A 27,770-nucleotide genomic window follows, 5' to 3' on the forward strand; every position below is an offset into this window, starting at 1 on the left:
GGATCGCAACCGTATCAACACTCCCAAACAAACCCCTCACCACACTCGCATCCCACGCGCACCGGCTCGCCACAGTCGTGTCGAACTTGAGGCTCACCCTCCTCAACCCCACCGCCTCCTCAAACAACCTCTTAAACCACGTCGCGTCCGCCCTCGGCGCAAGCACATGCCTCGCCCTGCTCACAAGCTCCCTCACACCATTCGGCTCATTCCGCTCCAGACTAACCCACCTCTCAAGCTCCAGCACATCCCGCCGCCCGTCGAACCAGCTCCAGCACCGCCTCTCCACCTCGCCCTTCCCGCACGCGGTGACCGAGACCATACCGCCCCCGTGCGCCGTCGCGACAGCCCTCCCCTCGCGGCACGTCTCCGCGACGGCGGGCGGCCGCAGAGTCGGTATGAACCCGCCCCGGCCCCGCCTCAACCGCAGCGCTCTGACCGGTATCGCGAGCTCCCAGATTCGGTGCCTGATTTCCGGCGGGAGCCGTCTGAATTGCGGGAAACTACTGCTCGTCTCTTCTTCTGACGAGGATGTTGGTGGCGGGTGCGCGAGCACCATCTTCTCCACCGCGTCGACGCGCCTCTCGAGAACCCTCTGCGAGCGCGCAATCTTCTCCAGCAGCTCGATCGTGCGGAGCTGCAGGTCCCGCGTCGACATGTCTGAGAGATGAGCCGAGAGCTCGTGGTAATGCGACGTTTCATACATCGCTCTCGCAAGATGTGGCTGTTCGGAGGCAGCTGTTGGCCCAGGTCTTTTTATCAATCTTGGCTTGAATTAGGTTGACATTGCGAACGTCGGCGACTTATAACTAGAACGGCGATGGAAAGGAAAAGGTTCAGCCGATCAATGAGGAACAACATGAAAAAAGGAAGGGCATGATGTTGAGATAACAGGGCGAACAGCTGAGAACGCCGAACAGCGCCCGGGAGCGGCGGGGCTCAAAAGGTATTTCACTTTCATCGCCGTGTCCCAAAAATAACAACACCGAGAATAAAAATCAAGACCAAACCCCCTCATTCCCGAAAATTCAGCCCGAGAATTGTCTTGGCCCTGGCCAGGGAAGAGGAGACCAGAAAAAAAAGTCATCTGTTGTGTGGTTGGGTTGACTGACTGGTTGTGCGGTGACTGACGGCCGGGTTTGTCATTCTGCCACCGCATGCACGTCCTGTAACTAAGCATCTTGGTAAGCAGTAAATAATAGGTGCAAGGCACCGCGCACCGGCACCGTCTGATTGCGCGCTGGGCCTGCGGGACCCCGCCATTGGGCCAAGTCTATTCAGGGCGGCGGCCAACGCCGCGCTGATTGGCCGCGCCGGGGACGTCCCCCTCCTCCGGGCCACACGGAAAGCCAAAGGTAAAAGAACCCAGCCCAACCCCCCTTGTTCACGGAGTCGGGGGTTGTTGAGGTACGGACGGCGAGGTACTTCACGAGGGGTGGAGGGGGAGCCGGAGGGAGGGAGGGGGAGGGGAAGCACCGGAAGCAATGATCTCATCCAATTGTGTGACAAAGCGTGTGGTTTTTACATTGGGCAAAATCAGTGTTCTACAGCTTGAAGTCGGCGTTGCTTTTCTCCCAGCCCTTGACCGTCTCGTCCTGATCGGCGACCTTTTCCACGAGTCTCAACTTGAGGTTCCGGTTCCGCTCTGTGCAGAGCTCGTATGTCGTGCTCAGGTTGAAGAGGAGGGTGTGCGACGAGTAGCCGTCTCCGACCATGTCTTCGAGGGATGCGCGAGCCTGCAGAGTGATTTTCCAGTCAGCACTTTGTCATTATGCACGATAATGTAGGAAGGGGAAAGCAGCAATAAAAATGAAGATGGAGCTTGCTGACGGACCTCTGTCAGTTTGCCCGTGTAGAGCAGGCACACCGCCATGTTGACGCCAATCATCTCGTCCATGACTTGCTCCTTCAACCCCCGCCACGACTGCAGCGCCGCCTCGTACTCGCCGTCGGCCATCTGGCACAGCGCCGCGACGACCTGCTCCGCGTGCCTGCCGTCTTCGTCGTCGCCGCCCGCGTCCTGCACGCTCCGGCGCGCCGCGTCCACGTCGCCGAGGTGCAGCCACATGAGCGCGCGCGAGAGCGCCATCTTGCCGTCGCCGCGGTCCCTCAGCGCGGCGAGGTGGTGCGCCGCGCCCGCGAGGTCGTCCATCTCGATGAGCGCGCCGGCGACGCTGATTCCAAGGTCGTGGAGGCGGGCCTTCCAGAGCTCGCTGGCCGAGTTGTCGTGCCGCGCGGCCGCCTTGGAGATTTGCTCGCGGGCCTCGCGCGCGAGGTCGTGGTAGGCCATGACGGAGCGGCGGGGGTCGCCGAAGCCGAGGGCCTGCAGGCGGATGTTGAGCACGCGCAGCTCCCACGGCACGAGGTGCTCGCCGGTGGTCTCGTCGATGTAGACGCCGGCGTTGAGGTCCTCGAGGGCGCGGACCTCCTGTGCCGCGACGGAGGTGGCGTCGATGAGCGTCAGGCAGGCGAGGCGGGTGTAGAGCAGGGTGAAGATGCGCTGGTGGTCTGAGGGGTCGACGCGGGGGCGCGCTGGGCCGCCGGTTCCGGTGAGCTCCTGGACGGCGGCGATGGCGGCGGCGCGGAAGTGGCCCATGGCCAGGAGGTCGTCGAGCGAGGCATCGGGGGTGGGCTGCTTTGGGGAGGTCTTGAAGGCGACAGGGATGTTGATGGGGTTGATACTGTGGTAGATCTCGGGGCGGAGGAGGAAGCCGAAGTCCTTTGTGACGGTGGTCTTGACTGGAGGTACGGGGGAATGGATAGGTGCTGGGGATTTGACGCCTGATACTGGGCGTTGAGTCGGTTCTTCTGCTGCGCCAGCTTTTGGTGACAATGGGTCGTTGAGAGGGGTACTGAGAGGTGTCAGTACAGCCATAGAGTATTGGGTAGGATTTCTCACTCGTCCAGATCTATGGGACCCTTAGTCGAGGATCTTGGGCGAACCGCTGTGAGTGTTAGCAAAATGAACCCATCAAAACGGCGATGAAGACTTCGTGTGTATGAGTGGACACCCATGAGATTGGAATGTTGGAAATGATGCGGAAAATATCTATGGTGGCCGCGGCATGAGTAAACGACTTAGACAAACTCACGTCTCGTTACTGATATGTTGCGGCCATGGCCACGATTTATCGGAAGTTGGCTCATGTTGTCTGCCTCGACGCCTCGATGGTGTCTTGATGCAGATTCATGTCCAAATGCTTGAAGGTTGCCAGCAAGAGGTACAACGAGAGATGTCACAGGGTCCGTGCTGAGGTGGGAAGTGCTAGAGTGGCGGGAAATCCCCGGCTAATTTGCCCCGAGAAAGGTGCTCACCAGCACTTGGATTTTCAACTTAGCACATTTCACAGTACACCATGCTTTCACGTTGGAATAACAAGCGTGTGGCGGCAGTTCTCTATTAGCCGGTGATATCTAAACCGAAAGGCAGAGCTTTTGACCAATCCTCATATCTAAATTTCCATCAGATATTCATTCTCTAACCCTTGGCAGCACCGGCCTTGATAAGCAGAATATCGCCGTCCTCCACAACGTAGTCCTTGCCCTTCGTCATAACCTTGCCCTTAGCCTTGACCTCGGCTTCACTGCCGAGCTCCTTAAGGGTGCTGAAGTTGTAGACGAGGGCCTGGATGAACGTCTTCTCGAAATCCGTGTGGATGACACCGGCGGCTTGCGGCGCCTTGGTGCCGTTACGGATGGTCCACTGGCGAACCTCATCGGTACCAGTGGTGAAGAAGCTGCCAAGGTTCAGGGCCTTGCGCATCTGCAGAATGATCTTGGGCAGAGAAGACTCGGCACCAACAGCCTTCTGCTCGGCGAGGGACTCAGCCTCGGTCTCGTAGCGGGTCAAGCGCTCCTCGAAAGAGACGGAGATGGGAATGATGGGGTCGCCGTTGGCGTGCTCCTTGACCCACTCAACAATCTTGGGAAGGTGCTTGTTCTTCTTGCGAATGAAGTCCTTCTCAGAGAGGTTGACCAGGTACACGACCGGCTTGGCAGTAAGGAGGAACAGAGGGTTGATGACCTCGACCTAGAGATATTGTCAGAACTTGGTTTGCAACAAGAGCGCGAAATGTGAAGTAGTGACAAGGTGCAAAATCAGAACGGTTTTTTGTCTCAGTATGCCTTTGGCATTCGAAGAGCTGGGTTTAAATAGTCGGGCCTTGGGCCCTTGATCATCATTTAAGGCAGGGGGTCGGGTGAAAGACTGAAAAATGCGGCTTACCTCCTTGGGGCCCCAGGTGCCCTTGCGGACCTCGTTACCGGCCTTCAGGTGCTCAATAATCTTCTCCATGGTAGCCTGCTCTTCCATGGCCTTCTTGTGCTCGAGGCCCTTGCCACCAGAGCGGGTCTTCTTCTTCTGGTTCTCGAGAGCCTTCTCAGCGAACTCGATATCCTTCAAACGCAGCTCATCGCTGATGATGTCGAGGTCACGGGTGGGGTTGACATCACCCTCAACGTGGATAATCTCGGCATCGTCGAAGCAACGAACGACCTGGAAGATGGCGTCGACGGCGCGGATGTGGGACAAGAAGGAGTTACCCAGACCAGCACCGGTGGAGGCACCGCGGGTCAGACCGGCAATATCGTAGACGGTCAAGTTGGCGGGGACGCGAGACTTGGGGTTGTACTTTTCGCAAAGCCAGTCATAGCGGTCGTCAGGGACGATGACGCGAGCCTCCTCAGGATCGATGGTGGCGTAGGGGAAGTTGGCAGGGTTGCCAAGGTTGCACTTGGTAATGGCCTGGAAGAGGGTGGACTTTCCGACGTTTGCAAGGCCAACCTGAAGAGAGGGGTCAGCCTGATCCCGCACAGGTTCTAAGGCGTAGCACCCACAATTCCACTCTTCAGGTTGTTACCGGGCCTGCCCAGGAGAATCTTCTCTTCCACGACCTGCTTCTTGGGAGGCATTTTGATCCGGCGGCTCTTGGCGTACTGACGAGTGGGTGTGTATAGTACGGTGCACGTGAGCGCGGCAGTCGCTAGAAGATTGCGACTGCGAAAGGCAGAGCTAGCTGCGCGGGGGAGCAAAGAGGTGGAGGGAGAAGCGAAAGAAGAGGGGAGGACGATGAAGGACGTCGTTTTGGCGACTATCGGCCGCGACCAGCCTCAATCGCGTACGGATTGCCCGCGGGGGTAGTGGGAGAATAGGCGGTAGAGAGAAGAGAGGAAGAAGGAGGGAGAAAGCGTGAAGCTGTTGATGCTGAGAGAAAAAATAGTCGTCGCGCGGGCGGCTGTGGCCTGGTTAGATGAATTTTAATGTGCCCCACCAAAAACGGGGCGGAGGGGGTTGAGAGCAAAAACCTGACGAAAGCTGGATGGAATTGGAAGGCGGGAGGGTTCGGCGCGGCGGCGGAACAAAAGCCCGGGTCAAAATATTCGAATAGAACCTGGAAGTGGGGCATAGGTCCGTCATGCCGGGTACGGATACCAGGTACCTTGGCATGTGCTTAGGTAAGCCATTAGCTGGGGTTGGGGTGCAAGGAATGCTGAGGTAATAATCCAGGTCGCGTGCAGCTCCTCCATCCTGCCCCAAAAAGGAAGCTTCAGGTCGGTGTTCCAGAGCTGTGCTGCTGCTGCTGAAGGAAGACGCGGGGCTGGTTTTGGGCAGGGATGCTGTCTGGCCGCTGACCTCATTCCCCGGCGTCTCATTGGGTCGCATTGCTCTTAGCCCGCTTGCGGCGCAGAGTGACTTGTCCGGGCCGTGCAATGCCTCGCATTTACTGCGCTAAAACAGCTCGTCTTCAAGTACCTCGCTTGCTGTCACCGCGCAGAATGCCTGCTTGCCTGCATGCACTTCAGACTTTCAGTTCGTAAGGTGGGCTTCCTCGGTGCCGTCCGGGTGCCTAGGTACGGATAGTGCAGGACTGATTCACTGATGACTGCTGCCCCCAGGCAAGTCAGGTCGCCTAGGCTTCCAAGTTAGCATTGCCAGTCAGCCAGCGCCGGTTCAGTTACACCACCCAACTTACCTCGCTGACGCCCGCATCTGCGCCGAGCACCGCCCGAGCCAGGCCCAAGGTTACCAGCTGCGACATGCCTTGCGGCCTTTCGTCGACGACTGCATTGTGTGCGCTGCTTGTTTCCCCCTTCGCCAATTCCCTCAGCCTGCACCTTTCAACTCGCCGGAACTGCTTCTTTCACTTGTGAAACGGCTTCAATCTTTATCCCGGAGCTTCGACGTGTATGTTTAACCCAACCTGTGGTCTGCTCTGCCTTCCGCCTCCGTTTCGTCCTGCTCTGCCGTCGCCCCTCCTCTTACGATTCGCGCTGCTGTAGTACGACGTAATACACCAACTTTCAACCGCCTACAACGCCGCCTTCAAGGTCGCCAGCCGAAGATGCCTCCTCGCTCGAGCAATCACCGCTCAACCTTGTCGCTTCAAAAGACGGAAGTCACAATCCACGTCTACGATCTGCTTCCTGTAAGTTGATGGACCCACTACCTGCCGATCACCGTGTGTCGGCATCGCTAACAGTGTCCTGCAGCCAGGAAGACTCTCTTCGGTTCTCTGGACGGTTGGCGCCTCGCTGCTGCACTCGGGCGTTGTGATCAATGGCAAAGAATACGCATACGGCGGCCACGAAAGGCGCGGCATCACCGGAGTGTACTGGACGAAGCCTAAGACCGAGCCCCCCGGCGGCACCTTCAAGTCGGAGATTCTCCACGGTTTTACCTTTGCGACCCAGGTCGAAATCAACGCGATTCTCGAAGAGGCGTCAAAGGACTTCCTCGGAACTTCATACAACCTCTTGACCAAGAATTGCAACCACTTCACATCGTATCTGTGTAAGAAACTGACCGGTCGACCCGGTCCCGGCTGGCTGAACCGAGCGGCAAGCATCGGAGTCGCATTGCCCTGCGTCGTTCCCCGGGACTGGATCGACCCACCCGAATACGATACCGCCGACGGCGCGCTTTTAGAGGAGGAGGACGACCATGCTCACGAGGGCTCTAGGATGCTCAAGCAGTCGCCTCCGAGATTCCTGACTGAGAATTCCAAGAATTCCGGAGATGCCGACTGGGACAGCGAAGAGGAGCGCCGGCGGGGCGGCAACGGGAAAGGGAAGAAGGCTGTCCGCGACACCGGTGGCCGTAATTTGCCTGCTGCAGAAAGAGCGCCAGACCAGAAGAAGTAGAACGGCTAAAGGTCATGTTGTATGAGGGAAAGACGGGATCATGGTTCGGCGTTGTAGGCGGGCGTTTTGTTTGAGCGGCGTATAGCACTTGATACCATAGGAGTTGGAGACATTTGCATCTTGAACCACAGAATGCAGGTAAAGTTGCTCGTTGTGATATATGATACAGTCGTACACGTATTGTACATGCATGTAGTTGGCGTCTGTTCGCCTCTTCCTCCGCTGCTGCTCTTCTAGACACGCCTGGGCTTCTGACTCCTTGTTCCACCAAACTTCAACCTGGTCGAATCTGCCACACGAACAACCTTCTGGCGCCAAATCTTGCCCTCGGGGGCCATGAGAACCTTCACGGCTGCTTCTCTTCCCTGGCCGAATCCTCTCAACACAACCTCGAGCTTGTTGATCTTCTTGTGCCATCCCATGTAGCTCAGTCTCTCCAGAACGTACTTCGTCAATTGGTATGCCGCATCGTAGGATTTCCTCTTGGACTTCTTGAAGCCGATGTTGCCTGTCGACATGGAGATGATGGCGCCGCGGTCGGGCTTCGTGACGGTGACGTGTGTGTTGTGCTTGTGCGAGAGAATGTGCATGTGGAACGGTTCGAGGCGGTCCTCCTGCTCCTCCATCAGGTTGTCGAGAGCGCCCAGACCAGACTTGCCGTTCGAGGCGCGGTTGAGGGTGTCGAAGAGCAGGCTCTGGGACAGGTTACCGGGGGTCGAGGCAGCCTTTGGTTGCTCTGCTGGAGTCTGGAAGGCGGCCGGTGCGGCCCTCGAGCTACCATACATGGCATTGAGGAGGTCCTGGCCTCCCTTCTTCGCATCGGAAGGTTCGTCGGCGCGGTGCGCCGTGGTCTGGGAGAAGGATTGGAGGAAGGGCGAAATTCGGGTCGCGGTCGCGGGGCGGGCGGCGGCGGCATTCTGGAAGAGCGACCTCGCCAGGAGGCGGGTCGATGATGCGGAACTCATCGTTGTGCGTGTTCGCCTTCCGTTCGGTGGGAGGGCGGCGGCGGGGGTTGGTTTGACGACACTGACGACGGCCCGTGAAGTTTTTGGACGGGCAAAATTGACAGCTCGAATTCGCAAAGTCTGGAGGCATTCGCCGGTTCTGATTGGCCGTGTGCCCGCCGGGTTGTCTTCGGTTGAACAGGGGCCCAGATTTTTTCCGCGCTCCGCCTTCAACCGAAATCGCAGAGCTTCCATCCCAATTCTGGGCCCCGACTAGTCCCTCGTTGCCCGTGAGCCAAAATTTCTCTGCTGCCAGCCCGTCCCTCCTCCGCCCGCTGCCGCAAATCGTCATCTACACCTTTTCGCCGCCCTGTCCCTCCCTCCCTTTTTTCTTCCGCCTTTGCTTATCGTCGGGAGGCGGTAAGCTTGGAATTTTTCAACATGAACTCCCTCGTGCAGTCGGCGAGGAGAAATCCTCATAGTGCATCTCTTATTAGAGCTTCAGCGCGGGCGGCACAGAACCACGGCAGGACGCCCTCGTATTGCCGGTTACTCTCGACAGACCTCAGCGGCAACGCTGCGCTGGTCTTTTCACGACAACAATCCGCCCTCCGACCCACACCCCTGCGATCACAGTTCCTCCCCGAAGATGTGCGATCCATCTCGAGTTCGATGCAATGCCGCTCTTTCCACTTGACGGCCGGACAGCTCCAGAAACAGCAGACCGAGAAGCCCAAGACGCCCGAGGAAAGCGCAAAGGCCGAGGAGACCAAGCCCAAGGACGCCGAGTCCGAGGCCAAGGAGGAGTCGACCGAGAAGAAGCAAGAGGAGGGCGAGAAGACTGAGGGGCAAGAGGAGGGCAAGGAGGGTGAGCAGGGCGACAAGAAGCAGAAGAAGGAGGATGCCCCGCCCCCTCCACCCCACGGTGACAAGACGCCATGGCAGGTTTTCACGGAGACTATGCAGGCCGAGTTCAGCAAGTCCAAGGAGTGGAACGAGTCGACGAAGGCGCTGTCTGGTGAGATCCAGGACTTCACCGAGAGCGAGCGCGTGAGGAAAGCCCGCGAGGCCTACGAGAAGTCCACCGGAGCTCTGTCGTCGGCCGCCAGTAGCGCTGTCAAGACTACGGCTGGTGCGATCGGAAAGGGTGCCGCATGGACGTGGGATACCACCGCCATGAAGGGCGTCCGCAAGGTCGCCAACGTTACCGGAGACGCTCTCGACAAGGCGACGAAGCCCCTCCGCGAGACCGAGGCGTACAAGAACGTCAAGGATGTCATCGACGATGGCAGCAGTTCGCGCTACGGTGGCTGGGTCGAGAAGGAGGAGCGCAGGAAGAAGCGCGAAGCCGAGCAGGCCAAGCACGGCAAGCCCGTGATCATGGAGGAGGACCCCAAGTAAGTTGGCAGCCTCCGCTATGCCCGGAAGTTTACTGACCGCTACAAGCGCCGGCACCAACGTCACCCTGCACAAGGACGCCGCCTGGAAGGAGGCCTGGAACGAGTTCAAGGACGGCAACAAGTTCGCCCAGGGCTTCTTCAACGCCGGCAAGGTCTACCGCGAGTCCGACAACCCCCTCATCGAGACGGCGCGCCTGGTCACGGACAAGATTGGCGGCTTCTTCGCCGAGAACGAGACGGCGCAGGTCATCAAGAAGTTCCGCTCCATGGACCCCAACTTCCAGACCGAGCCCTTCCTCAAGGAGCTCCGCGAGTACATCCTCCCCGAGGTCCTCGACGCCTACGTCAAGGGCGACGTCCCGACCCTCAAGCTGTGGCTCTCCGAGGCGCAGTACTCCGTCTACGAGGCCCTGACCAAGCAGTACCTGCAGGCCGGCCTCAAGTCCGACGGCAAGATTCTTGACATCCGCCACGTCGACATTGTGCGCGCGCGCATGCTCGACCCCGGCGAGATTCCCGTCTTCGTCATCACCTGCAGGACGCAGGAGGTGCACGTCTACCGCAACGCCAAGAGCGGCGAGCTCGCGGCCGGTATGGAGGATAAGGTCCAGCTCGTCACGTACGCCATCGGCATCACCCGTGTGCCCGACGACGTCAGCAACCCCGAGACGAGAGGATGGCGTCTCATTGAGATGCAGAAGAGCGGAAAGGACTACTACTAAAGGAACATCCAAACAAAAACCCAAAATTACTTCCCTCCTACTTTTTACGTCTTATATCAATAAGATGGTATGTTTTCACGCACGCGGGGCACGGGCGAGAGAGAGGATTTCGGTGGGATGAATGAATGAATGAAGACCCCCCTCCCCTCCTCCTCCCATGCACACACCCTCGACAAACTCCCTTTTTACACAAAGCCACCGAAAAAGTGTTTTTACTACCTGTACAAAAAAATTAGAACGGGAGGGGCATATGGGACTGGCGAACTTTTGGGCGACTTGCGTGGCGCCGGAACGAGAGAGAGAAACAAAAAACCAACGCCGCTCTTGGAGGCTATTTATGTGTACGTGTAGAAGATGATGGGGGAAAAAAGGCCTGTTCTGCGAGGGAGGCCGAGTTGACATATTTGACATGTAATATCACAAAGACTGAATGTCCTCAGCCACGTGTTTCTGGAGACCGCCTATTTTTCCTGTGCTAGAGCGACTACTTTTCCTGTAGCTACACTCTAATCACTCCACTACCGTCGACCTTGTCGTCGTCGTCGTCGCTTCTATTGTTATCGTCGTTAGAGTCGTCCTCGTCCTCGTCCTTGCTATTGCTGTCGCTACTATCGCTTTCGATAGTAGTAATCAAGTGCACAGGAAATATAACTGCGCAGACATAGCAAAGTTAGGCGATCTCGATTTCTGCCACGATTAGGTCTTGGGTGATCTCCTACTTGATTACCGTTTTTGCGTATCTGAATCTATCCTTGTGGCCGCGGCGGCCTGTGCTCTCAACTGTTCCTTGTCCTGGAGTCAAGATCTGGCCGGTACGAGCTGCTTACCAACTGTAGGGGGCGATCCAGATTGAGCCACATTGGACACCTCAGACATGCAGATGTGCCAAGGCATGCACAGGCATGAACAGGCAACTCGCAAGGCGTTCCGCTGCCACAAATACTTTAATACCGTCTGCTGTCAGCGCAACCTGGCCGAAAGGTCCTCCTTTATTGTTCTCTGGAGAGCCAATCTTACGTCATGGACCCCGGCACGGCGCTCGCGGTAGTCGGTCTTTCGCTCCAGGTTCTTGGAGGGATGAAGGAGTACTATAAGTCATGGAAAGACTGTGATGATGACGTAACGCAGTTCCGAGAGGCGATACAGCGGCTGACTACCATGCTTGATCACTTGAAGTCAGTTCTCCTGAAGCCCCATCTAGATCCAAGTTTGGTTTCCACGATAAACGACGTATGTGACAATCTCAAGGGAAGCGCAGAGAAGATGGAGACGTTGCTGAAGAAGGTGAGGGATCATGGGCCACCCTCCACCGTGCTGCAGAAGTTGCGGCAGATGGGCCGTCGCGCCTGCTACCCTTTCCGGGCGGGCACCATATCTCATTTCATGGGTTTCGTTGCGGACATGACCGATGATTTGAGCTTAGCTATGCAAGTTCTGACATTGTAAGTCGGCTATCGTCCTTGCCTGCCGTCGGGCTCGCTAACTAGCAACACAGGAACACCATTGCCGAAGGACAAGGCCGACATACGTCTCTACAAGATGCCGTTGCCGTGATGGATAGCAAGCAGGATGAAGGATGGAAGAGTAAGACCGGCTACTCCTGTAGCCCCGGCCAAGATGACTAACAGCAAGAAGGATTCCAGCGCAAGGAGTTCTGGGACTGGCTTGACCCTCCAGACCATGTATCTTCACACGACCACGCAGCTACTTTACGTGAACGAGGGACCGGAGGTTGGTTCGTTAACGGTGATGTTTTTGTGCAGTGGATATCTCAACCAAGATCCCGTCTTTGGCTTCATGGCGGTGGTGAGTACCACCTCGACTCTTTTCAACGAGACTTGGGAACAACTGTAACAAAATTAACACACTCTAGCTGGTGCTGGGAAAACAGTCCTTTGGTAAGCCAACACTTTCCCCGATCGCATTCCTGACAGCTGACCAGGTGAGGGCTAGTTCCACGATTGTCGAAACGGTCAAAAAGCATCTTGAGGCCTCGAGCGATAACCCAAGACTTGCTTATTACTATTTTGCATTCGACAACATACCCATTCACGACATAGACTTGCTTCTTCGCTCTCTCATTTGTCAACTATGGAGAGATAGTGATACTGCTCCAGAGCTTGGTGCATTATATTCAAGAAACTTTCCTTCGAGACCATCTCGCAAGGAGCTCAGAACTACATTACTATCTATGCTAAGAAGGATCGCTGGAAACCCAGATAATGCTCAGACAAGCCCTTCGGAGAGGCCGAACAACGTATTCATAATATTCGATGGATTAGATGAAATCCCACAAGGATCACTGCGGGATTCGATCATTGAGATCATTCATACTGTGGCGAGTATGACACCATCTGATCATATTCATATCCTGTTCACCGGCAGATACGAAAGAGACGTTGCGAACAGCTTTCCGATTGCTCAAGGCTGGAAGCGCTTCGGCATGGAAAGAAAGAACATCTTGTCCGACATCGAGAGCTACATCATGGTTCAGCTGAAACTTCATTCTGGATTGAACTTGCTTCCAGAGAGAATCAAGGATCAAATAAGACATAAGCTCGTGTATCAATCCAATGGCATGTAAGTAGCATCCCCTCATCCTCTGAGGTTTCTACATACTGACAGAGAACCAACAAGGTTTCGATGGACCGCCCTTCAAATGCAGCATCTGAAGAAGCTGAGACTATTTCGCCCCTACGATGTCATGAGAGTTTTGGAAAGCCTCCCGCGCGATCTCTACGGCACATACGACCGAATTCTAAGTCGACTTGATTCCATGTATACCCAGGAAGCTAGCAGAGCGTTGAAGTGGCTGTGCTTTGCAGCCCGTCCCATGTTCGTCGAGGAGGTTGCCGAAGCATGCATCATCGAAGCCAGATCTCAGCAACCAGTGGAGGCGGATCGGCAGATGAATCCAGCCGATATTGTGGAAATTCTGTCGGGTCTTGTAGTTGCACAACCGGAACTTGAAGAAGGCCACCAACCTTCAGCTCGTCGACACACCCTCACATTAGCCCATTTCTCCGTAAAGGAATATCTCCTCTCAAAACGCACCTTTCCCGTACAAGAAATGGATTTACCTTTCGAGGCTGGGCTGGCACACTCGATCATTTTGGAAAGCTGTGTCGCATACATCCACCACTGTTACCAGACAGCACGACACAAGGGCCTGGACTTGGACCTTCCCGTGCAGCATTATGCCTGTAATTACTGGCCTGAACATGCGGCACAGGCTCGAGGACAAGGATCACAAGAAGCCCTCCAGCTGGCTGCGGACATGCTACAGTCACCCAATGTCTCGTTCTATTGGATTCAGAACGGCCAGATTTATTGGTTGGCAGAAGATTTAAGTCTTGAGTTCGGTTCGTTCAAGGAGTCTCCGTACGCAACTGGAAATGAACTTGGACACGCAGAATTTGTTACGTGTTATCCCAAATTCCACGTAACTCTGTGCAAACTCGTCGAATTAGCAAGGATCATTCTCCAAAAGCGACCTAAAAGCACCTTTCATCTACCTCGCCACTTGTCTGCAACAGAGGCAGCCGTCATCGCCGAGCATATTCCTACCATAAATCTTCTTGCAAGCTTTGGTGTCCGCTGGGAGCAGAGCCTGACTTTAGCCTTGAGAAGACGACAAGGCGGGATGGCCAAGGTGCTTCTCAATGGCTGTTGTGAAGGCGAAGGTTCTGACATCATTCTCGCGGCAAGATATCATGACGCCAATGTCATGAGATTATTGACGCTATCGCTAGACAATTTCAGCGACGTCAACATTGTCCGGGCTTTGGAAGCAACTCAACGAAACGGCAAAATCAAAGATGGCCAAGTGCTACTTCATGCCCTGATCGGGCATCCTCACTCTGGGGCAGCGAACAAGTCAGCAAACAGGCTCGAAGGAATCATTACGTCCGCTACTAAGTGGGATCTACACTGGGCTCTTGAAGCACTCGTGCGCTACGCTGAGGTACCTCGCATAGGGTCTCGTGATATCCTTTACAACAAGTGCTTCCGTTTCGCCTCGAATCATGCTTACTCCTCAGTCATGTCAGCCCTACTTAAGAACCGTTCTAAGACTGGAATTAAGTTTGGAACCTTTATTAGAGCGTTGAAACTCGCAGTCAAAAGGGGCGACGCTGTGTGTTTTGCTTCTTTGCTACCACACATCCCGATAGGGTTATCAAGTCGCTTTCTGATGGCTGCTATTGCGCACGGGAGACACACCCTGCGTTTACTAGGAGATGACGCAGGGTTGAATTCTGGAAGCACGATTGCTGAAATTCCGGTACTTCTCATGGCTCAACTGACGGACCAACTTGCAAGCATGGCTGCTTTACAGAAGCGAGTTCGCGCGGCTCATCTCACATAATTTCTGCGCAATAGGCAAGTGATCCAACACCTCTACGAGATGTTGGTTAGTTACGGGGCTCGAGCCAAGCTCTTCGGATTACCTGGGTTACCTGGTAAAAGTCGGTCGTCGCCATCAATGATTTCCCAATATGGCCTGGAAATTGGCCTGTTCTCTCGGAACACGCCGGGCTTCAGTCACCTTTCTCGGGACGAAAGTTTCCAGTTAGCGCGGAAGCTCGGGCACCCTATCATGCGTTACTTACTATTGGTGCGTGAGCTTCGCCGTAAGCTGCACGATCCTTTCAGTTCGGATTCGTTGCGCTCTCTTTACCTTCGATCACTCAACTTAGAAGCTGCCAATGTTCTCGACCGTTTGGATAATAAGGTGGGCGCTTTTGTGACATTCATACCGACACACAAAAATAGTAAAGATATCTTCCCTCTGTCGTTTTTCTTGGGTACATTCAAGCTAGATGATTGGGATTCATCAGATAGTTATGATTTGTCGTTGTACGAGGTGGTTGTTCTCTTGTTGAAGCATCGTTTATTAGGCGACGATCACTCGTCGCACTATCAGGAATCCACAGAACACCGAGGGATATCTCGGATCTATACGACCAGTAAACGACAATGCATGGACGCATTTACGTTCTACCTAGAGTTTGAGGCTGCTTACAAAGGCGATGTAAACACAAGGACACTATGGTGGAGCTTCAGTCGCCCAAATCTTCTCGACAGCACTTCAGAAAAGGTGCAAGACGCTCACCGACGTCCCGGGATCTCAACTATGGAGCGTTGTTTCCTAGATTACTTTTACGAATGAGGCGTGAGTTCGGCCCCTGATAAGATAGTTCTCTAGAGGTTTAAAGGGAGGTTAATGAGTAAATAGGGACATAGAGTACTACTAGACCAAGGACCCCGTTTACCAGGAGCTCATGAAGCAGGCTGCTGAGGGCAAGGCGACTGGATTCATTGAGCTTAGCCTCATGTTTCATTCATAGAAAGATAGATGATTAATACACCTGCTGATAGGTGTTTCCTGTCTTCTTCTCTTCTATTCTACCCAACCTTGATATACTTCTTATTAATTAAGCTTCTAATCTTTCATTACACTAAAGTACACTTTTTCTGCATACAATAGGCTGTTGCTTCTACCTAAGCATACTTTAAAACTTATTGGGGTATTGTCCAATGTAAGGTTCATTCGTATGCAAGCGCTGGGCGCTAAATCCGCCCGCATTCAAGTATTTACCGGAGGAGTCTCATATTTACACTGTGTACACTGTGCACCCACCACAATCATCAAACTTCACCTCAGGCGGATCTTTTTACTCCCGTCAACGCCAAGCTCACCTACATCACCACCAAAATGGTGCGAACGCGCCCCCGTAACAAAACGCGGCGCGTAGCCGTTATAGACTACGACTCAGATGGAGAGCCACCCGAGGCCCACGAGGACCTCGATGACGACAATTTTGAGGCGCCCCCACCAGACCCGGAAGACGATGAAGACGAACGCATGGACCTTGACGGCGGCGGTGACGACGATTTCGAGGCAGAAGACCCGTCGTCTCTCGCAATTGACGGAGTCAACCGGGATTTTGACGACGAGGATGACGAACGCCCCGCGTACACCAGCTCAGCCGGCCTGCGCAAACGGCAGGCGGACATGGCGGCGCTGGAGAAGTACCACGCAGACGGGCGCCCGACGCGGTATTACACCGGCGCGCTGAAACGCGGTCAGAGGAATCAGATCCTGGACTACTTTTATGGGCCCGATGAGGAGGCGATCGGGATTGCGGGATGGTTGCTGAGTCGGTGGGCGGCGTACGGTGTCTTGCCGAGCAAGGTGCCTGGCGGCGATGCCTGTCCTGTGTCGAGTCCCTGGCTTGAGGAGGGGCATTTGGAAGAGCAGGCCGAAGTCTCGAAAGTGTGGTTCGCGAGGGTAAGCGGTGGAGAGGGGGTGACGGGCGCGGAGAGGGAGATGAGTCGTGGGGAGGCTGAGGAGTGGAGGGTGAAGCCCGACGGCGAGTTGAAGATGGTTCTTGGGCCGTACCCGGAGCAGAAGGAGGTGAAGATTGCGCCACATGAGTGCTTGGTGCTTTCTGAATCCGAGCTGCCTATGGAAGGAGAGGCGGATGAGAAGGTTGCTGGGTGGATGTTCGATGTCGGTGGCCTTGTGATCAGTATGGACTGGGCTCTCAGAGGAGAAGGAGACTCGCAGATTCTTGCGCTCGCTGTCAGCCCGCACACTGACCAGCAGCTCGATGCCGAGGATTCGTTTGATGAGCAAAAGGGCACTATCCAGCTGTGGGAGCTCCACGGTCGGACGGACAAAAACGGCATGCTATACCCGCAGAACCGCCCGGCAAAGCTGGCTCGTACCATTTGCTCAGATTGGGGAAGAGTCAAGAGAATCAAATGGTGTCCCATCCCATTCACGGATGACGGCTCACTGGGTCTGATGGCACTACTCTGTGGTGATGGTCAAGTCCATGTCGTCTCAGTCAAGGATATCAATAGCGACAAGCAAGACTCCTTCAGTAAGTCACTCTTTCCTTTGCGGAAGCAATACCCTAACACTATGTAGCCAAGCTCGAACACAAGATCGTATCTCTGGGTCTCCCATCGGAAACAAACGTCACCGTTACCTGCTTCGCCTGGGTCACCACAAACCGCCTCGTAACAGGCCACTCCGACGGCTCTCTAACCCTCTGGTCCATCGCCCCGCGCGTCTGCCTCTCCCGTCACGACGTGCACTCCACCTACGTGATGCACATCGACACTGCCTACCCCTCAAGCCCGTACCTTGTCGCCTCGACCCCGATCGCCGGCTACACCACTCTCGTCGACCTGTCCGACCCATCCTGCGAAAGGACGAGCTTCCCCTGCTTCGCTATCAGCCCGCAGCCGAACCTCCTTCAGTGGAATGACCATCTCCGAGGGTTCTTTAGTACCGTGCCCTCTGCAAACCCGCTGAACGCGTCGGTCGGGTTCATCCACTCGCGATGGTACGCGGCGCAGGTGCGCAAGGTCATGGACGGCGACAGGCTGCCTACGTGCCTTGCGGTGGGCCTGCACCATCCGTTCGTGCTGGTTGGGTACCTCGACGGGACGGTGTGGGCTGCGAATCCCGGAAACAGGATCTTTGCTTCGAAGCATCACTTCGGGCACAAGATCAAGGTGTTGGAGCACACATACATCCCGCGCGAGAGGCTGCCACCGTCGGTCCAGCAAGTGAACGGCAACGAGCAGGGCTGTCGCGGCGTGTCGAGGATCTTGCAAGGTTTCCGCCCAGTTCCCAATGTCAACCCTAAGGTGGATACATGGAAGAGCAAGGTTGCGACCAACAAGAAGAAGGACAAAAAGGGCAAAGGGAAGGCCAAGGGGAAAGCTAAGGGCAAAGCCAAGGCTGGTGCAGTCGAGGAAGAAGAGGATGCGGACGTGCAGGGCGGCCAGGAGGAGGGCGACGGACACTTTGCAGACCCGACTAGAGCCGTTCTCTCGGAAGCGTTAACGAGAGTCACGACGATGGCGTGGAACCCGAACCAGGAGACCTCGTGTTGGGCTGCGGTGGCGATGGCCTCGGGCCTGGTGAGGGTGATGGATCTGGGCGTAGAGTGCTAGACTTTGGCATAAATGATACCCTTTATTACACAATTACCTCTATCTTTACAATGCGCGTCATTACTCTATCGGTTTTAACACTGCGACCCCATGACGGTGTGGTGGTAATCAAACGCCTTCGCCATGCCGTACAAATGCGTCGCCGCCGCGAGGACCACGAAGAAGTGGAAGATCTGGTGCGAGCTGCCCCAGATGTCGAAGGTGCGAGGATAACTACGCTCCGGCCAGCGCGCGGCGTACAGGAACGCGCCAAAGATGTACATTGCGCCGTGCAGGACTACCCAGCTCAGGCTCATGCGGTTCTCCATTTCCGCCCGGCCGTACACGGTCAGGCCGTGGATGACGGGCACGACGCCTGAGGTGCCGAGGGCGACGAACATGCAGGCGCGGAAGGTGCGGTACTGAGGCGTGCGGAAGTGCTCGAGCCAAGAGACCATGCCGCAGCCGAGACCCAGCAGGACAATCTGTGCGGTGTGAGCGACGTCGACAGTGACTTATACGAGGGAATAGAGGACTTACCGTGCTGAGGTAGACCTTCATCAAGTTGGTGTGACAGAAGAAGCCGTAGTACAGAGCTGGCACGTAGCTGCCGACGATGAGGAACACGATGCCCGAGTAATCCAGCTTGTTGCCCCATTTCGCGACCTCGGGGGAGTGGTTGCAGAGGGCGTGGTAGGTGGCGGACATGCCGAGGCAGGCCACGGCGCCGGAGAAGAAGCAGGCGAAGACGAAGAGGTCGGCGGCCGATGCGGACTCATAGCGGGGGGCGATGACGGTGTACAGGAACGCCCCGCCGAAGAGGAAGGCGACGGCACCGAGGAGGTGGGACCAGATGTTGACGGACTCGTTGTGGAGGTAGCCCAGGCTTTTGAAGGAGCCGAGGTAGGAGTTTGAGTCTGGGCGGTAACCGGAGATGATGAAGGCGTTGTCGCGTCGCCAGTGGGGGAGGTCGTCCCAGAGGATGAGGAGGGCGCGTTCGATTTTTTGTTCGAGGTCCGCGGCCTTGTGTTCTACTGTCTCGAGAAGGGATTCACTGGTGTTGCTGCTGGTGTTGTTTGGTTTGCGGTTTTTGAGACCAGAGTCCTCGGCGGTTGCAGTCATCTTGCGCGATGATTCCGAAATGGAACAAATCTACAGTCTGGTGTACAATGAGTGTGGAGTATTCGACGTGAAAGCAGTGAGTCTATGTTGTGCAAGATTGAAGTTCATCATGAGCCGTTGCGGATGAGTGGGCTTATACGTGGTGGTGATGTTCCCTTGCGGCGGGTCCCTAACGGGTGGGATGCGATGGAATTGTTGGGATTTCCACATGCTGGAAAAAAGATGGCAACGGAGCGGCTCCGAGGCCGTTGAAAGTGCTCCGATCGGGGACTCTCAGCTGGCGCCAAGTGGAGGGGCGGACACCCGGACAGCAGGTTACCGCCTATGGGTCGGTCCGTCGGTGAGACTGCCCACCGCGGCGGAGCAGTTCCCCTATTTCTTCTTCTTCTTTTACACCATCTTTGGACGCGAGAGGCGTGCAGCGCCGTGAGACGGACACTGGATGGAGACGAGGTGCTGTGCGAAGGGTCTTGTGGGTAAAGGGATCAGCATCTGCACGCGGGACGTTTCGCACGGGAACCAACTCCAGACAACCACCCCATGGAAAAAAACATACGAGAATCCTTCTCCCCCAGTTCATTTGGTTTTTAAGCATGTTGTGTCAACCCAAGTCTCGCGACCGAGTCAAAACCGCCCTAGGATTCAGGTGGTGTTGGCTGTGCACTTCAAGGCATGAGAGACATGTCGAGCGTGCGCTGGCATCACCCATGCCCCACGCACCCCCGGAGCGCATCAGGCGGCTCGAGTTTATTCTCTTTGCCAGTAAACTTGCAGGAGTACGTTAATCATTTCATTGCATGCTCGTGTAGGTATGTAAAAGAATGCGCTCCGCCTAGCCGCCTGGAAAATTGCTGCAAAATCTGCCTGTCTGGTTGGAAGCAGAACACGCTTGCTGGCTGTCTCCTCGCGATAACTCCTGTCTCGCCTTGAACGGGAAGACGCTGCTTATTTCTTGCCGGACTTCTTGATGCCCTGGGCACCGGTATTCAGAGGTCCCTTGCCGCCAGCCTTGGCGGCCATGTCCTTGCGAGCCTTCTCCTCTGCATCGTTGTTAGTAGGTTGCGCGATCGAGGCGTTCCGTGGTGGAACATACCGGCGCGCTTCTTCTCGAGGAAGGCGAGATCGTCCTCGTCGAGGTCCTTGTTCTGCTTCTTCGCAGCCTTGAGAGGCTTGGCCTTGCCACCTGCAGAGAGTCCGTCAGCATGCGAGAGACAGCACGGAAACGGAGACAAGAAACTTACCTTCGCGGTTTGCGCCACCCATTTTGAAGAGTTGTCGTGGGTATCTGGGACGTGGGTCAACTTGGCCGTGGAGTGCTGAGGGTAGCAAGGCTGGCGTCGCAGATTTCGAGTTCGAGAAAGTCTAACGGGGAGAGGAAACGAGAAAGACGCGGCGGCGCAGAAGAGGTCGAGCGTGGGGTGAAAAATGCCCCTCCTGGAGAAATCGGTCAGCGGCAAAGGGTCCACGGATAGAGCGATAGGCTTCTCGATAAGCGTACTTGAGGTGCTTATTCACTTATCCATCATTAATGATCTCCCCACCTCTGCGGGTCCCCTCGGAACATTCCACGCCTGACGTCTGTTCCGTGCCACCCAGGTTTCTCCGACAGGCGTGTCTGGTCGCCTACCAAAATTCGTCTCGTCGCATTTCATCATCCCAGCGCACTGCAGATAGCTAGCCAGCCAGCAGACCGCCGACCAGCATCTTCAGCGCAACCAGGGCCACAATACCCGTTTCGACCCTTGATCGCTGAATCCACCTCTGCTACGTCGACAAACAAAACAACACACCCCTTGCCTCTGTCGTCTCTGCGTTGCATTATACAAACAGCTCCTACTTCCCCCATCTTTTCTCCCATCCTGCTCTGCTCCGGCCCTACTGCGTGTCGTCTGGCTTCTCCCAAACCATTCCCCATGAGCTGAGTCGACATAGACATCCGGTTCGCAAACTATTCCTGCCGCACATACGATCTTCAAGTGATCTCTGCTGACACGTCGCTGCTGCTTCTGCGCGCGCAAAAGACCTAGGGGAACCTTCCCTCTGGCGGGTCCTGCTTTACAATACGTACTACACACTTTTGAAAAGAAGAGGGAGCTCCTTGCGCTACACAGCACCGCACAAACATGGCGTCGAGTTCGGACGAAGGCGAGATCGTTGAGAATGACGCTGTGGATTTGAAGGCAACTTCACTGCCGAAGAAGTTTGAAGGAAACGGTGTTGACCGTCAAGACAGAACCCGAGGTAGATACTCGGCCTCCAAATCTCCCGAGCACGACTCCCACCCCAGACACCACACCGCCAGCAACTACAACTCGTCGTCATCGAGACGCAGCCGGTCGCCGCCGCCCCGCGGATTCAAGCGCTCCCGCGACGAGCGTGACTACGCCGGTGGAGACAGAGGAGGACGACAGGACACGCGCCGCTTCCGCGTGCATTACGAGGACGGCCCGCGCGATGATTACCGTCGCAGCCGCGTTTCCTATGAGGACCTGGATCGCCCGCCCTCGCGCGGCTCGAATCTCGCCTACGACGATCACGACAGAGACCGAAGCCGTGAAAGGGACAGGGACAGGGACAGGGACCGATATCGGGAGCGAGAGAGGGACCGTGACCGTGAGAGGGACAGGTACCCCGATAAGAGAGCGCGTAATCGCACTAGGTCGCCATACCGCCCTCCTCAGCGCAACGAACGCGGCCGCGACGATCGCTACTCAAGAGACAGCGGACGGGATCGTCTCTCGGACTCTTTCCGCGGCTTGAAGTACGAGGATCACCGCGACCGAGACACCCGAAACGGTTACTCGACCAACGGAGGCGCTGTAGGAAAGGATTTCCGTGCTTCCAGAGGAGATGCTAAACCTGTGAAAGACTCTGCAGACCAAAGTAACGGCAGTGCGGGACCATCTCAGAATCAGCCGTACGTTTCCTTGGGAAAGTCTTTTGAACCGCGCATGCTGACGTCACCCCATAGAGCTCCACAAGCCGAAGCCGAGCCCGAGCAAGACTTCGAGGAACCCATGGTTGTTGATGAAGAGGCTGAGATTGAACGCCGACGTCGACGCCGAGATGAACTCCTGGCTAAGTCTAGCTCCGCTACACCGCTCCTCGTGCATGCTTTGCATGCGTCAGACAAGTCCGCAGTATCTACACCAGCGCGCCAAGGCACGCCAGGCGGGGATGTTGATACCCCGATTTCAGGTGAGAAGCCCATGCCCAGCTACGCTACTCCCACTAAGCGTTCAGATATTGGGTCACCAGCACAAGATGGAAGCTCTCCGGGTACGATCGACATCGTGAACGAGACGGATCTGATGAACACGCATGGAGGTGGTAAGGCTACAGAGGAAGATGGTCCCTCTGCTGCGGACTATGACCCTACAGTGGACATGAAGGAAGACGAGAGGCGCGACGAAAGGCGGCATGGCAATGTCGGTATGCACGGCGAAGCGCTCGAGACCCAGCCCGAAGTCCAGCCTGAAGAGCAACCCGAAGAGCCTCCAGCTGAGAAGTCAACTGGTGATGAGGAAGATGATGACTTCGACATGTTTGCCGAGGACTTTGACGATGACAAGTACGCCGCTCCCAAGCCCTCAAAGGTCCTCGCGGTCGACGAAACCAAGGCCTCGCCTGCGCTTGGTCAGCCGAACGGCGCCATCCTCGAAGGCGATGACAAGGACGGATATTACAAGCTTCGCATTGGTGAGATCCTCAACGGGCGTTACCAGGTCCAGTCGGCCCTCGGAAAGGGTATGTTCTCCGGTGTCGCTCGCGCAGTGGACATCACGAACAAGAAACTCGTCGCTATCAAGATCATGAGAAACAACGACGCGCTGAGAAAGGGTGGATTTACCGAAATCGCCATTCTCCAGAAGCTCAACGACGCTGATCCGGACAACCGCAAACACATCGTCAAGTTCGAGCGGCACTTTGACCATAAGGGTCATCTGTGTATGGCTTTTGAGAACCTCAGTCTTAACCTGCGTGAGGTCTTGAAGAAGTTTGGCAACAACGTCGGCATCAACCTGGTTGCGACTCGAGCATACGCTCATCAGATCTTCATCGGTTTGGCACACATGAGGAAATGCAGCGTTATCCACGCCGATCTCAAGCCTGACAACATTCTGGTTAGTAACCCCGGTCTCAGAGCCAAATATGAAGACAATGCTTACCATTCACAGGTCAATGAAAGTCGTAACGTGTTGAAGATCTGCGATCTGGGAACAGGTATCGACAAATCCGACGCTGCCACGGCGCACAACGAAATCACCCCGTACCTCGTCAGTCGCTTCTACAGAGCACCGGAGATCATTCTCGGTATGCCCTACGACTACAGCATCGACATGTGGTCCATCGGCTGCACCCTGTACGAGTTGTACACCGGCAAGATCCTCTTTGCCGGCGACAGCAACAACCAGATGCTCAAGGCCATCATGGAGATCCGCGGAAAGATCACGCCTAAGCTGTACAAGCGAGGGCAATTAGCGCCCATGCATTTCGACGAGCAGGGCAACTTCGTGAGCATGGAAAGAGACAAGGTTCTTGGAAAGGTACGTCGTATCGATCGCTGTTGTTTGCTATTCCTTGTTGCATACCCTTCCCCTTTCCCCATATTCCCAACGCCTGTGCATACGCATGTTTCATGCCCTCCCCACGCGGCCAAATCACCACATCCGATGCTATTTTTGCAGGACCGAGGAGATTTAGCCTGGAGGCGGAGTGCGGCTGTAAGCGCTGAGCACTGAGGCGCGGCTGCACATGCGTATGCATGTCTCCACTTTGAGCAACCTGAGGTCGGCATCTCAGGCCCGAGCGCCCCGGAACGCGGGCCCCGGTGGCCATGGCCTGCGCAGACCACCTCCAACCAACCATTTTCGGACCGTTCGGACTCGCATGAACAGCTTGGACCTGGTCCGGATCAGGATACGTTGAGGAGCCAGACGTCAGTCCCAACTTCGGAGGAATGCATACGCGCGTGGAAGCTCGAGCAAATCTGTTGTCACGGCCTCACCATCCCATCTTTTGCCGCCAAAGCTCCTTCGCCCCTGTTTCGTCTCCCTACTCCCGCTCTGCACCTAGGGTCCAACATATTTGCCATCAATTTGTCACCTGTGACAGTTTGCAGTTGGCAGCTGAGGACCCCGCTACCACGCCCCTTCCTTAACCTCTGCACCCTGGTTCGCACTCGTTCTTGAAAATGGACTGCAAGAATGACGAGACTAACATATCTGCGCCTCACAGACTACCGTCAGGGTCCTGCCCGTCGTTAAACCGACGCGTGACCTGCGCACCCGCCTCTTCGCCGCTTCAGCGGGCATGAACGACGCCGAGACAAGGGACCTGAACCACTTCGTCGACCTGCTTGAGCACTGCCTTACGCTGAACCCGGAGAAGCGGATCAAGCCAGCCGACGCGCTGAAGCACCCCTTCTTCACGGCCAGGTCTGCGCCGGCAAAGCGTTAGGTACAGTGGGGTCTTTGTTGTTGCTGATGTCAAGGACGGCATGGTGGAGAGAGAAGCTATGTATAGTAACGGTTTGGGGAGGGCGTATCTTTGCTACTAGGAGAAGGAGAAAAACAGTTATCATCGAGGCGGTGCTACAGGGCTGCATTAGCGGGGAGGGCTTCTAGAGGTTCTAGATGTAGAAGCAATGGCGACATCGAACTCGTGTCCACTCTTGAAGCGCATGCGCTTTGCAGTGTGCATATCACCTGTAAGCGACGAGGCAGCCGTGTTTGAGAGATATCGTGATATGCGGCCTTAATCCGTCTGTTCTTGCGTATGCCCGACGATGTGGCCTTCTTCGCCGGCTTTACTGCTTGGGGCGAGTTGCAGATGCAGAGTGCATTCTAGTGAGGTGGTAGACTGGTGTTATCACCCACCCCCTACCTTGCGTCGGAGGAGAGCGAAGCTCTTGTGGCTGTCCGGATACATCAAGATTTAACTTTCAGAGGCTCTTGTCTTTCTCCAGGGACACGTCGCCATCCCTACAAGACCCTCAATTTCTTTTCGTCATTGCCACAATGCCCACGTACCTTTGCTAAACTTGTCGTCGTCGTCAGCCATTTTGACAATGCCCTGATACTATTCATATATTCAGCTGATGTGGTGTTTTGATAATACAAAGGCTTGGATATGACGACCCTACCAGCGTATGTCTTCACGAAGAGATGTTGATGCATCCAAGAGGCGAGGTATACTCTGATCCCCTTACCCCCAATCCAATGATTCTGCAGCGACTGCAGTAGATAACCTTTGTGAGGTGATTTCTTCAGACAAGGTGAGCGAACCTCTCCCGTGCGCGGGGGCGTCTGTTTCCCACAACCCCTCAAACGCGGCCTGATGTCGGGAACAGACGAGGATGACACGGGGACTTTGATATTACGAATGCTGGCGGCGAAACATGTAAATGGATGGATATACAGATGAATGGGGGGCGTTTGGAGTTGTTCGCCCATGGAGGCGTGGTTTCTTGTCTTGACAAATATGTTCACGGACGGTGGTGGTTCCCTGTGGGATAAGCGCGAAGGGATGGAGGTAGGGGCGCTTCGGGTTTTCGGTATGAAGACCGAAGAGAGCGGTCGGTTGATGCGATCCGATAGAGAGAGAGCGCTACAGCTTTACATTCAGGGGAAAGATGGCATGGCGCTGCGAGTAGACGCGTGTGCCTGGCCCGCTGATGAGATGGGATATAGGGGTTCTGGTGTTGAGAACCCTGAGGTCTGATCATGAAGAGACGCTCGAGAGATGGGGTTGAATGTCAGGATTATCTTCGTCTGTAGGTCGGTGATGATCCTTGGACATTACCTGCGTGAGGCCACCGAAGGGTTCGTCCGAGTCCACAATAATTGCCATCGCCCCTTGAATAGCTTCACCCTTCATTACACATACAAACAATTTTTGGCAGCAAGGAAAGTCTATGTCTAACTGGACATATGTGATCGATCTGATGCCCGTGAGCGTGTAAGCGCATGTCCCAGCTCTATTGCTCGACCCCGAGAGTCATCGTGACCAACCTCACGTCTGGCTTTCGGGTCTCCTGGTTCTGGTCGTGAAGTACTCTGGGTGTTTACATATTCGCTCATGTAACTCATGCCCACACGCCCGGCGTTGTGTCACTCAACCTGCCCGCACGAGGCACAGTCAACTCGGTCTAGACCGCCCCTCCGAGCAACGAGGAATCTCAACCCAAGCAAGCCTGCCTGGCCTTGTTGGTCACAGCCACCCCGCGGTATCAATGCCAGACCCCCCTTCGCGCAGCCGACTTACATCACATGAGCAACACGAATTTCTGTCTGTACTGGCTCATTATCGAAAATCCTTCCAGCTTCAATGTATCCAGTGAAAAGACCCCACGACGTACCTCAGGTCGCCGAAGGGAGGACCACATATGCATCCATCGACCCCAAACTAAATCTCCAAAGTCGTGAATATTGACCCAACATGCACAACGTAGATAGTAATAATAAAACCAAGCATGATCTAAACTCGCACGCACGCAGGCGATACGCCAGACCTGGGAGTCATCTACGTCGCCCACCCCGCATGAAGGAACAGAATTTGACTCCCGCGGCGAGCTGCATGCAGAAAACCCCCAAATCCTCGCCGTTGGCTTCCCGGCGTCTAATCAATATGCTGTGCTTCGGGGGCCATCGTATGCCAGTCTCTCTCTCCGTGAACCTATGCATAGCAGCATCAACCCTTCCTTCCCACGAGAGCACTGCGTTCAGCTATACGGCAAGCCGTTTTTGTCCAAGACGTTGGTTCCCCAACGCATCCGCATATGACGGATCCCTGACAGACACGCCCCGGCTGCAGCCTGGACGCGAGGCTGACATGCTTAAAGGATTCGCAAGCTACGCACGCAAGCTCGCGCCCCAGAAAAAGGACAAACAAGCCGTTTCCCCAAAGTTCCCAACGGCTGCTGCTACTGCCTTGTTCCAACCGAAGGGAACGAACAAGATCATGTTTGTTTGCCTGGCCGCTGCATACGTACGTGTTTGCCTCCGTTCCAACCTCCCGGGTCCTAGAAGGCTAGCCAGGCGGTAACCCATCCAGTCGTTCTGGGGATGGGGGCCGCCCCATCTACTTTTATCACGCACACAAAGAGGAAAACGGACGGGCGGCCTCGATGTTGGCCCGCGTCGAGATTGAGGTGCAGCTTTCAGGTGAGTGTTCCCCGCGGCAGGATTCAGGTGTGCGGCACCGTATACACACGCGTTGATTGCGGTTACACGAGGGGGAGGATGACGGGCGCGTCGAGGATCTTAGATGGTTGGGTGCAGCAGATTGGCTCAGCTTCTATTCAATGTGCACCCGTTGTCCTCTACGATGCCACCTGGTGTGGTCACAGGTCTAAGTGCGTAGTTGCAAATGCACTTAGGAAAGAAAAAGCTGCGCATCCCATCAAAGCGAATTATTTCGCCGTATCCTCTCTTGACGAGGCAGAATGCGCAAATTACACCATATGAATTCTTGAGACAAAAAGACCA

General features: G+C 55.6%; 11 protein-coding genes across 11 annotated transcripts; 6 read left to right on the plus strand and 5 right to left on the minus strand.

Moving 5' to 3' along the window:
• Window positions 1-166: 166 nt before the first annotated feature.
• CGGC5_v013372 (uncharacterized protein) lies at window positions 167-471 on the plus strand (the record flags this gene model as incomplete). Its single annotated transcript, XM_032036094.2, has 2 exons — window positions 167-396; window positions 459-471. 2 exons carry the CDS (start codon window positions 167-169, stop codon window positions 469-471), a joined length of 243 nt encoding a protein of 80 aa, XP_031884790.2.
• A 1,073-nt stretch (window positions 472-1,544) lies between these two features.
• Window positions 1,545-3,147, minus strand: Trappc12 (Trafficking protein particle complex subunit 12; the record flags this gene model as incomplete). Its single annotated transcript, XM_032036095.1, has 4 exons — window positions 1,545-1,736; window positions 1,835-2,852; window positions 2,900-2,945; window positions 3,093-3,147. The coding sequence occupies 4 exons, from the start codon at window positions 3,145-3,147 to the stop codon at window positions 1,545-1,547; spliced, it is 1,311 nt and encodes a 436-aa protein (XP_031884875.1).
• A 331-nt stretch (window positions 3,148-3,478) lies between these two features.
• Window positions 3,479-4,911, minus strand: OLA1 (Obg-like ATPase 1; the record flags this gene model as incomplete). Its single annotated transcript, XM_032036096.1, has 3 exons — window positions 3,479-4,030; window positions 4,226-4,783; window positions 4,837-4,911. 3 exons carry the CDS (start codon window positions 4,909-4,911, stop codon window positions 3,479-3,481), a joined length of 1,185 nt encoding a protein of 394 aa, XP_031884793.1.
• A 1,430-nt stretch (window positions 4,912-6,341) lies between these two features.
• On the plus strand, window positions 6,342-7,140 carry sdu1 (DeSI-like protein sdu1; the record flags this gene model as incomplete). Its single annotated transcript, XM_032036098.1, has 2 exons — window positions 6,342-6,425; window positions 6,490-7,140. The coding sequence occupies 2 exons, from the start codon at window positions 6,342-6,344 to the stop codon at window positions 7,138-7,140; spliced, it is 735 nt and encodes a 244-aa protein (XP_031884923.1).
• A 233-nt stretch (window positions 7,141-7,373) lies between these two features.
• Window positions 7,374-8,105, minus strand: CGGC5_v013376 (mitochondrial 37S ribosomal protein uS11m; the record flags this gene model as incomplete). The annotated part of the gene is made up of 1 exon (XM_032036099.1): window positions 7,374-8,105. One exon carries the CDS (start codon window positions 8,103-8,105, stop codon window positions 7,374-7,376), a length of 732 nt encoding a protein of 243 aa, XP_031884924.1.
• A 420-nt stretch (window positions 8,106-8,525) lies between these two features.
• tim44 (Mitochondrial import inner membrane translocase subunit tim44) lies at window positions 8,526-10,206 on the plus strand (the record flags this gene model as incomplete). The annotated part of the gene is made up of 2 exons (XM_032036101.1): window positions 8,526-9,481; window positions 9,531-10,206. The coding sequence occupies 2 exons, from the start codon at window positions 8,526-8,528 to the stop codon at window positions 10,204-10,206; spliced, it is 1,632 nt and encodes a 543-aa protein (XP_031884888.1).
• A 1,020-nt stretch (window positions 10,207-11,226) lies between these two features.
• On the plus strand, window positions 11,227-13,235 carry CGGC5_v013378 (uncharacterized protein; the record flags this gene model as incomplete). The annotated part of the gene is made up of 6 exons (XM_066152919.1): window positions 11,227-11,648; window positions 11,702-11,790; window positions 11,842-12,012; window positions 12,489-12,786; window positions 12,844-13,153; window positions 13,221-13,235. The coding sequence occupies 6 exons, from the start codon at window positions 11,227-11,229 to the stop codon at window positions 13,233-13,235; spliced, it is 1,305 nt and encodes a 434-aa protein (XP_066007763.1).
• A 2,687-nt stretch (window positions 13,236-15,922) lies between these two features.
• Window positions 15,923-18,180, plus strand: sfc6 (Transcription factor tau subunit sfc6; the record flags this gene model as incomplete). Its single annotated transcript, XM_032036103.1, has 2 exons — window positions 15,923-17,096; window positions 17,144-18,180. 2 exons carry the CDS (start codon window positions 15,923-15,925, stop codon window positions 18,178-18,180), a joined length of 2,211 nt encoding a protein of 736 aa, XP_031884890.1.
• Window positions 18,181-18,254: 74 nt separating this feature from the next.
• Window positions 18,255-19,281, minus strand: IZH2 (ADIPOR-like receptor IZH2; the record flags this gene model as incomplete). Its single annotated transcript, XM_032036104.1, has 2 exons — window positions 18,255-18,644; window positions 18,700-19,281. 2 exons carry the CDS (start codon window positions 19,279-19,281, stop codon window positions 18,255-18,257), a joined length of 972 nt encoding a protein of 323 aa, XP_031884889.1.
• A 945-nt stretch (window positions 19,282-20,226) lies between these two features.
• Window positions 20,227-20,544, minus strand: tma7 (Translation machinery-associated protein 7; the record flags this gene model as incomplete). Its single annotated transcript, XM_032036105.1, has 3 exons — window positions 20,227-20,321; window positions 20,375-20,464; window positions 20,523-20,544. The coding sequence occupies 3 exons, from the start codon at window positions 20,542-20,544 to the stop codon at window positions 20,227-20,229; spliced, it is 207 nt and encodes a 68-aa protein (XP_031884884.1).
• Window positions 20,545-21,404: 860 nt separating this feature from the next.
• Window positions 21,405-24,741, plus strand: prp4 (Serine/threonine-protein kinase prp4; the record flags this gene model as incomplete). The annotated part of the gene is made up of 7 exons (XM_066152920.1): window positions 21,405-22,100; window positions 22,150-22,198; window positions 22,253-22,363; window positions 22,411-22,479; window positions 22,525-23,405; window positions 23,460-23,828; window positions 24,520-24,741. The coding sequence occupies 7 exons, from the start codon at window positions 21,405-21,407 to the stop codon at window positions 24,739-24,741; spliced, it is 2,397 nt and encodes a 798-aa protein (XP_066007827.1).
• Window positions 24,742-27,770: the final 3,029 nt, after the last annotated feature.

Source organism: Colletotrichum fructicola, assembly GCF_000319635.2.
Source record: "Colletotrichum fructicola Nara gc5 chromosome Unknown KSG_Nara_v1_contig08, whole genome shotgun sequence".
In the NCBI taxonomy this organism is placed as follows: Eukaryota; Fungi; Ascomycota; class Sordariomycetes; order Glomerellales; family Glomerellaceae; genus Colletotrichum; species Colletotrichum fructicola.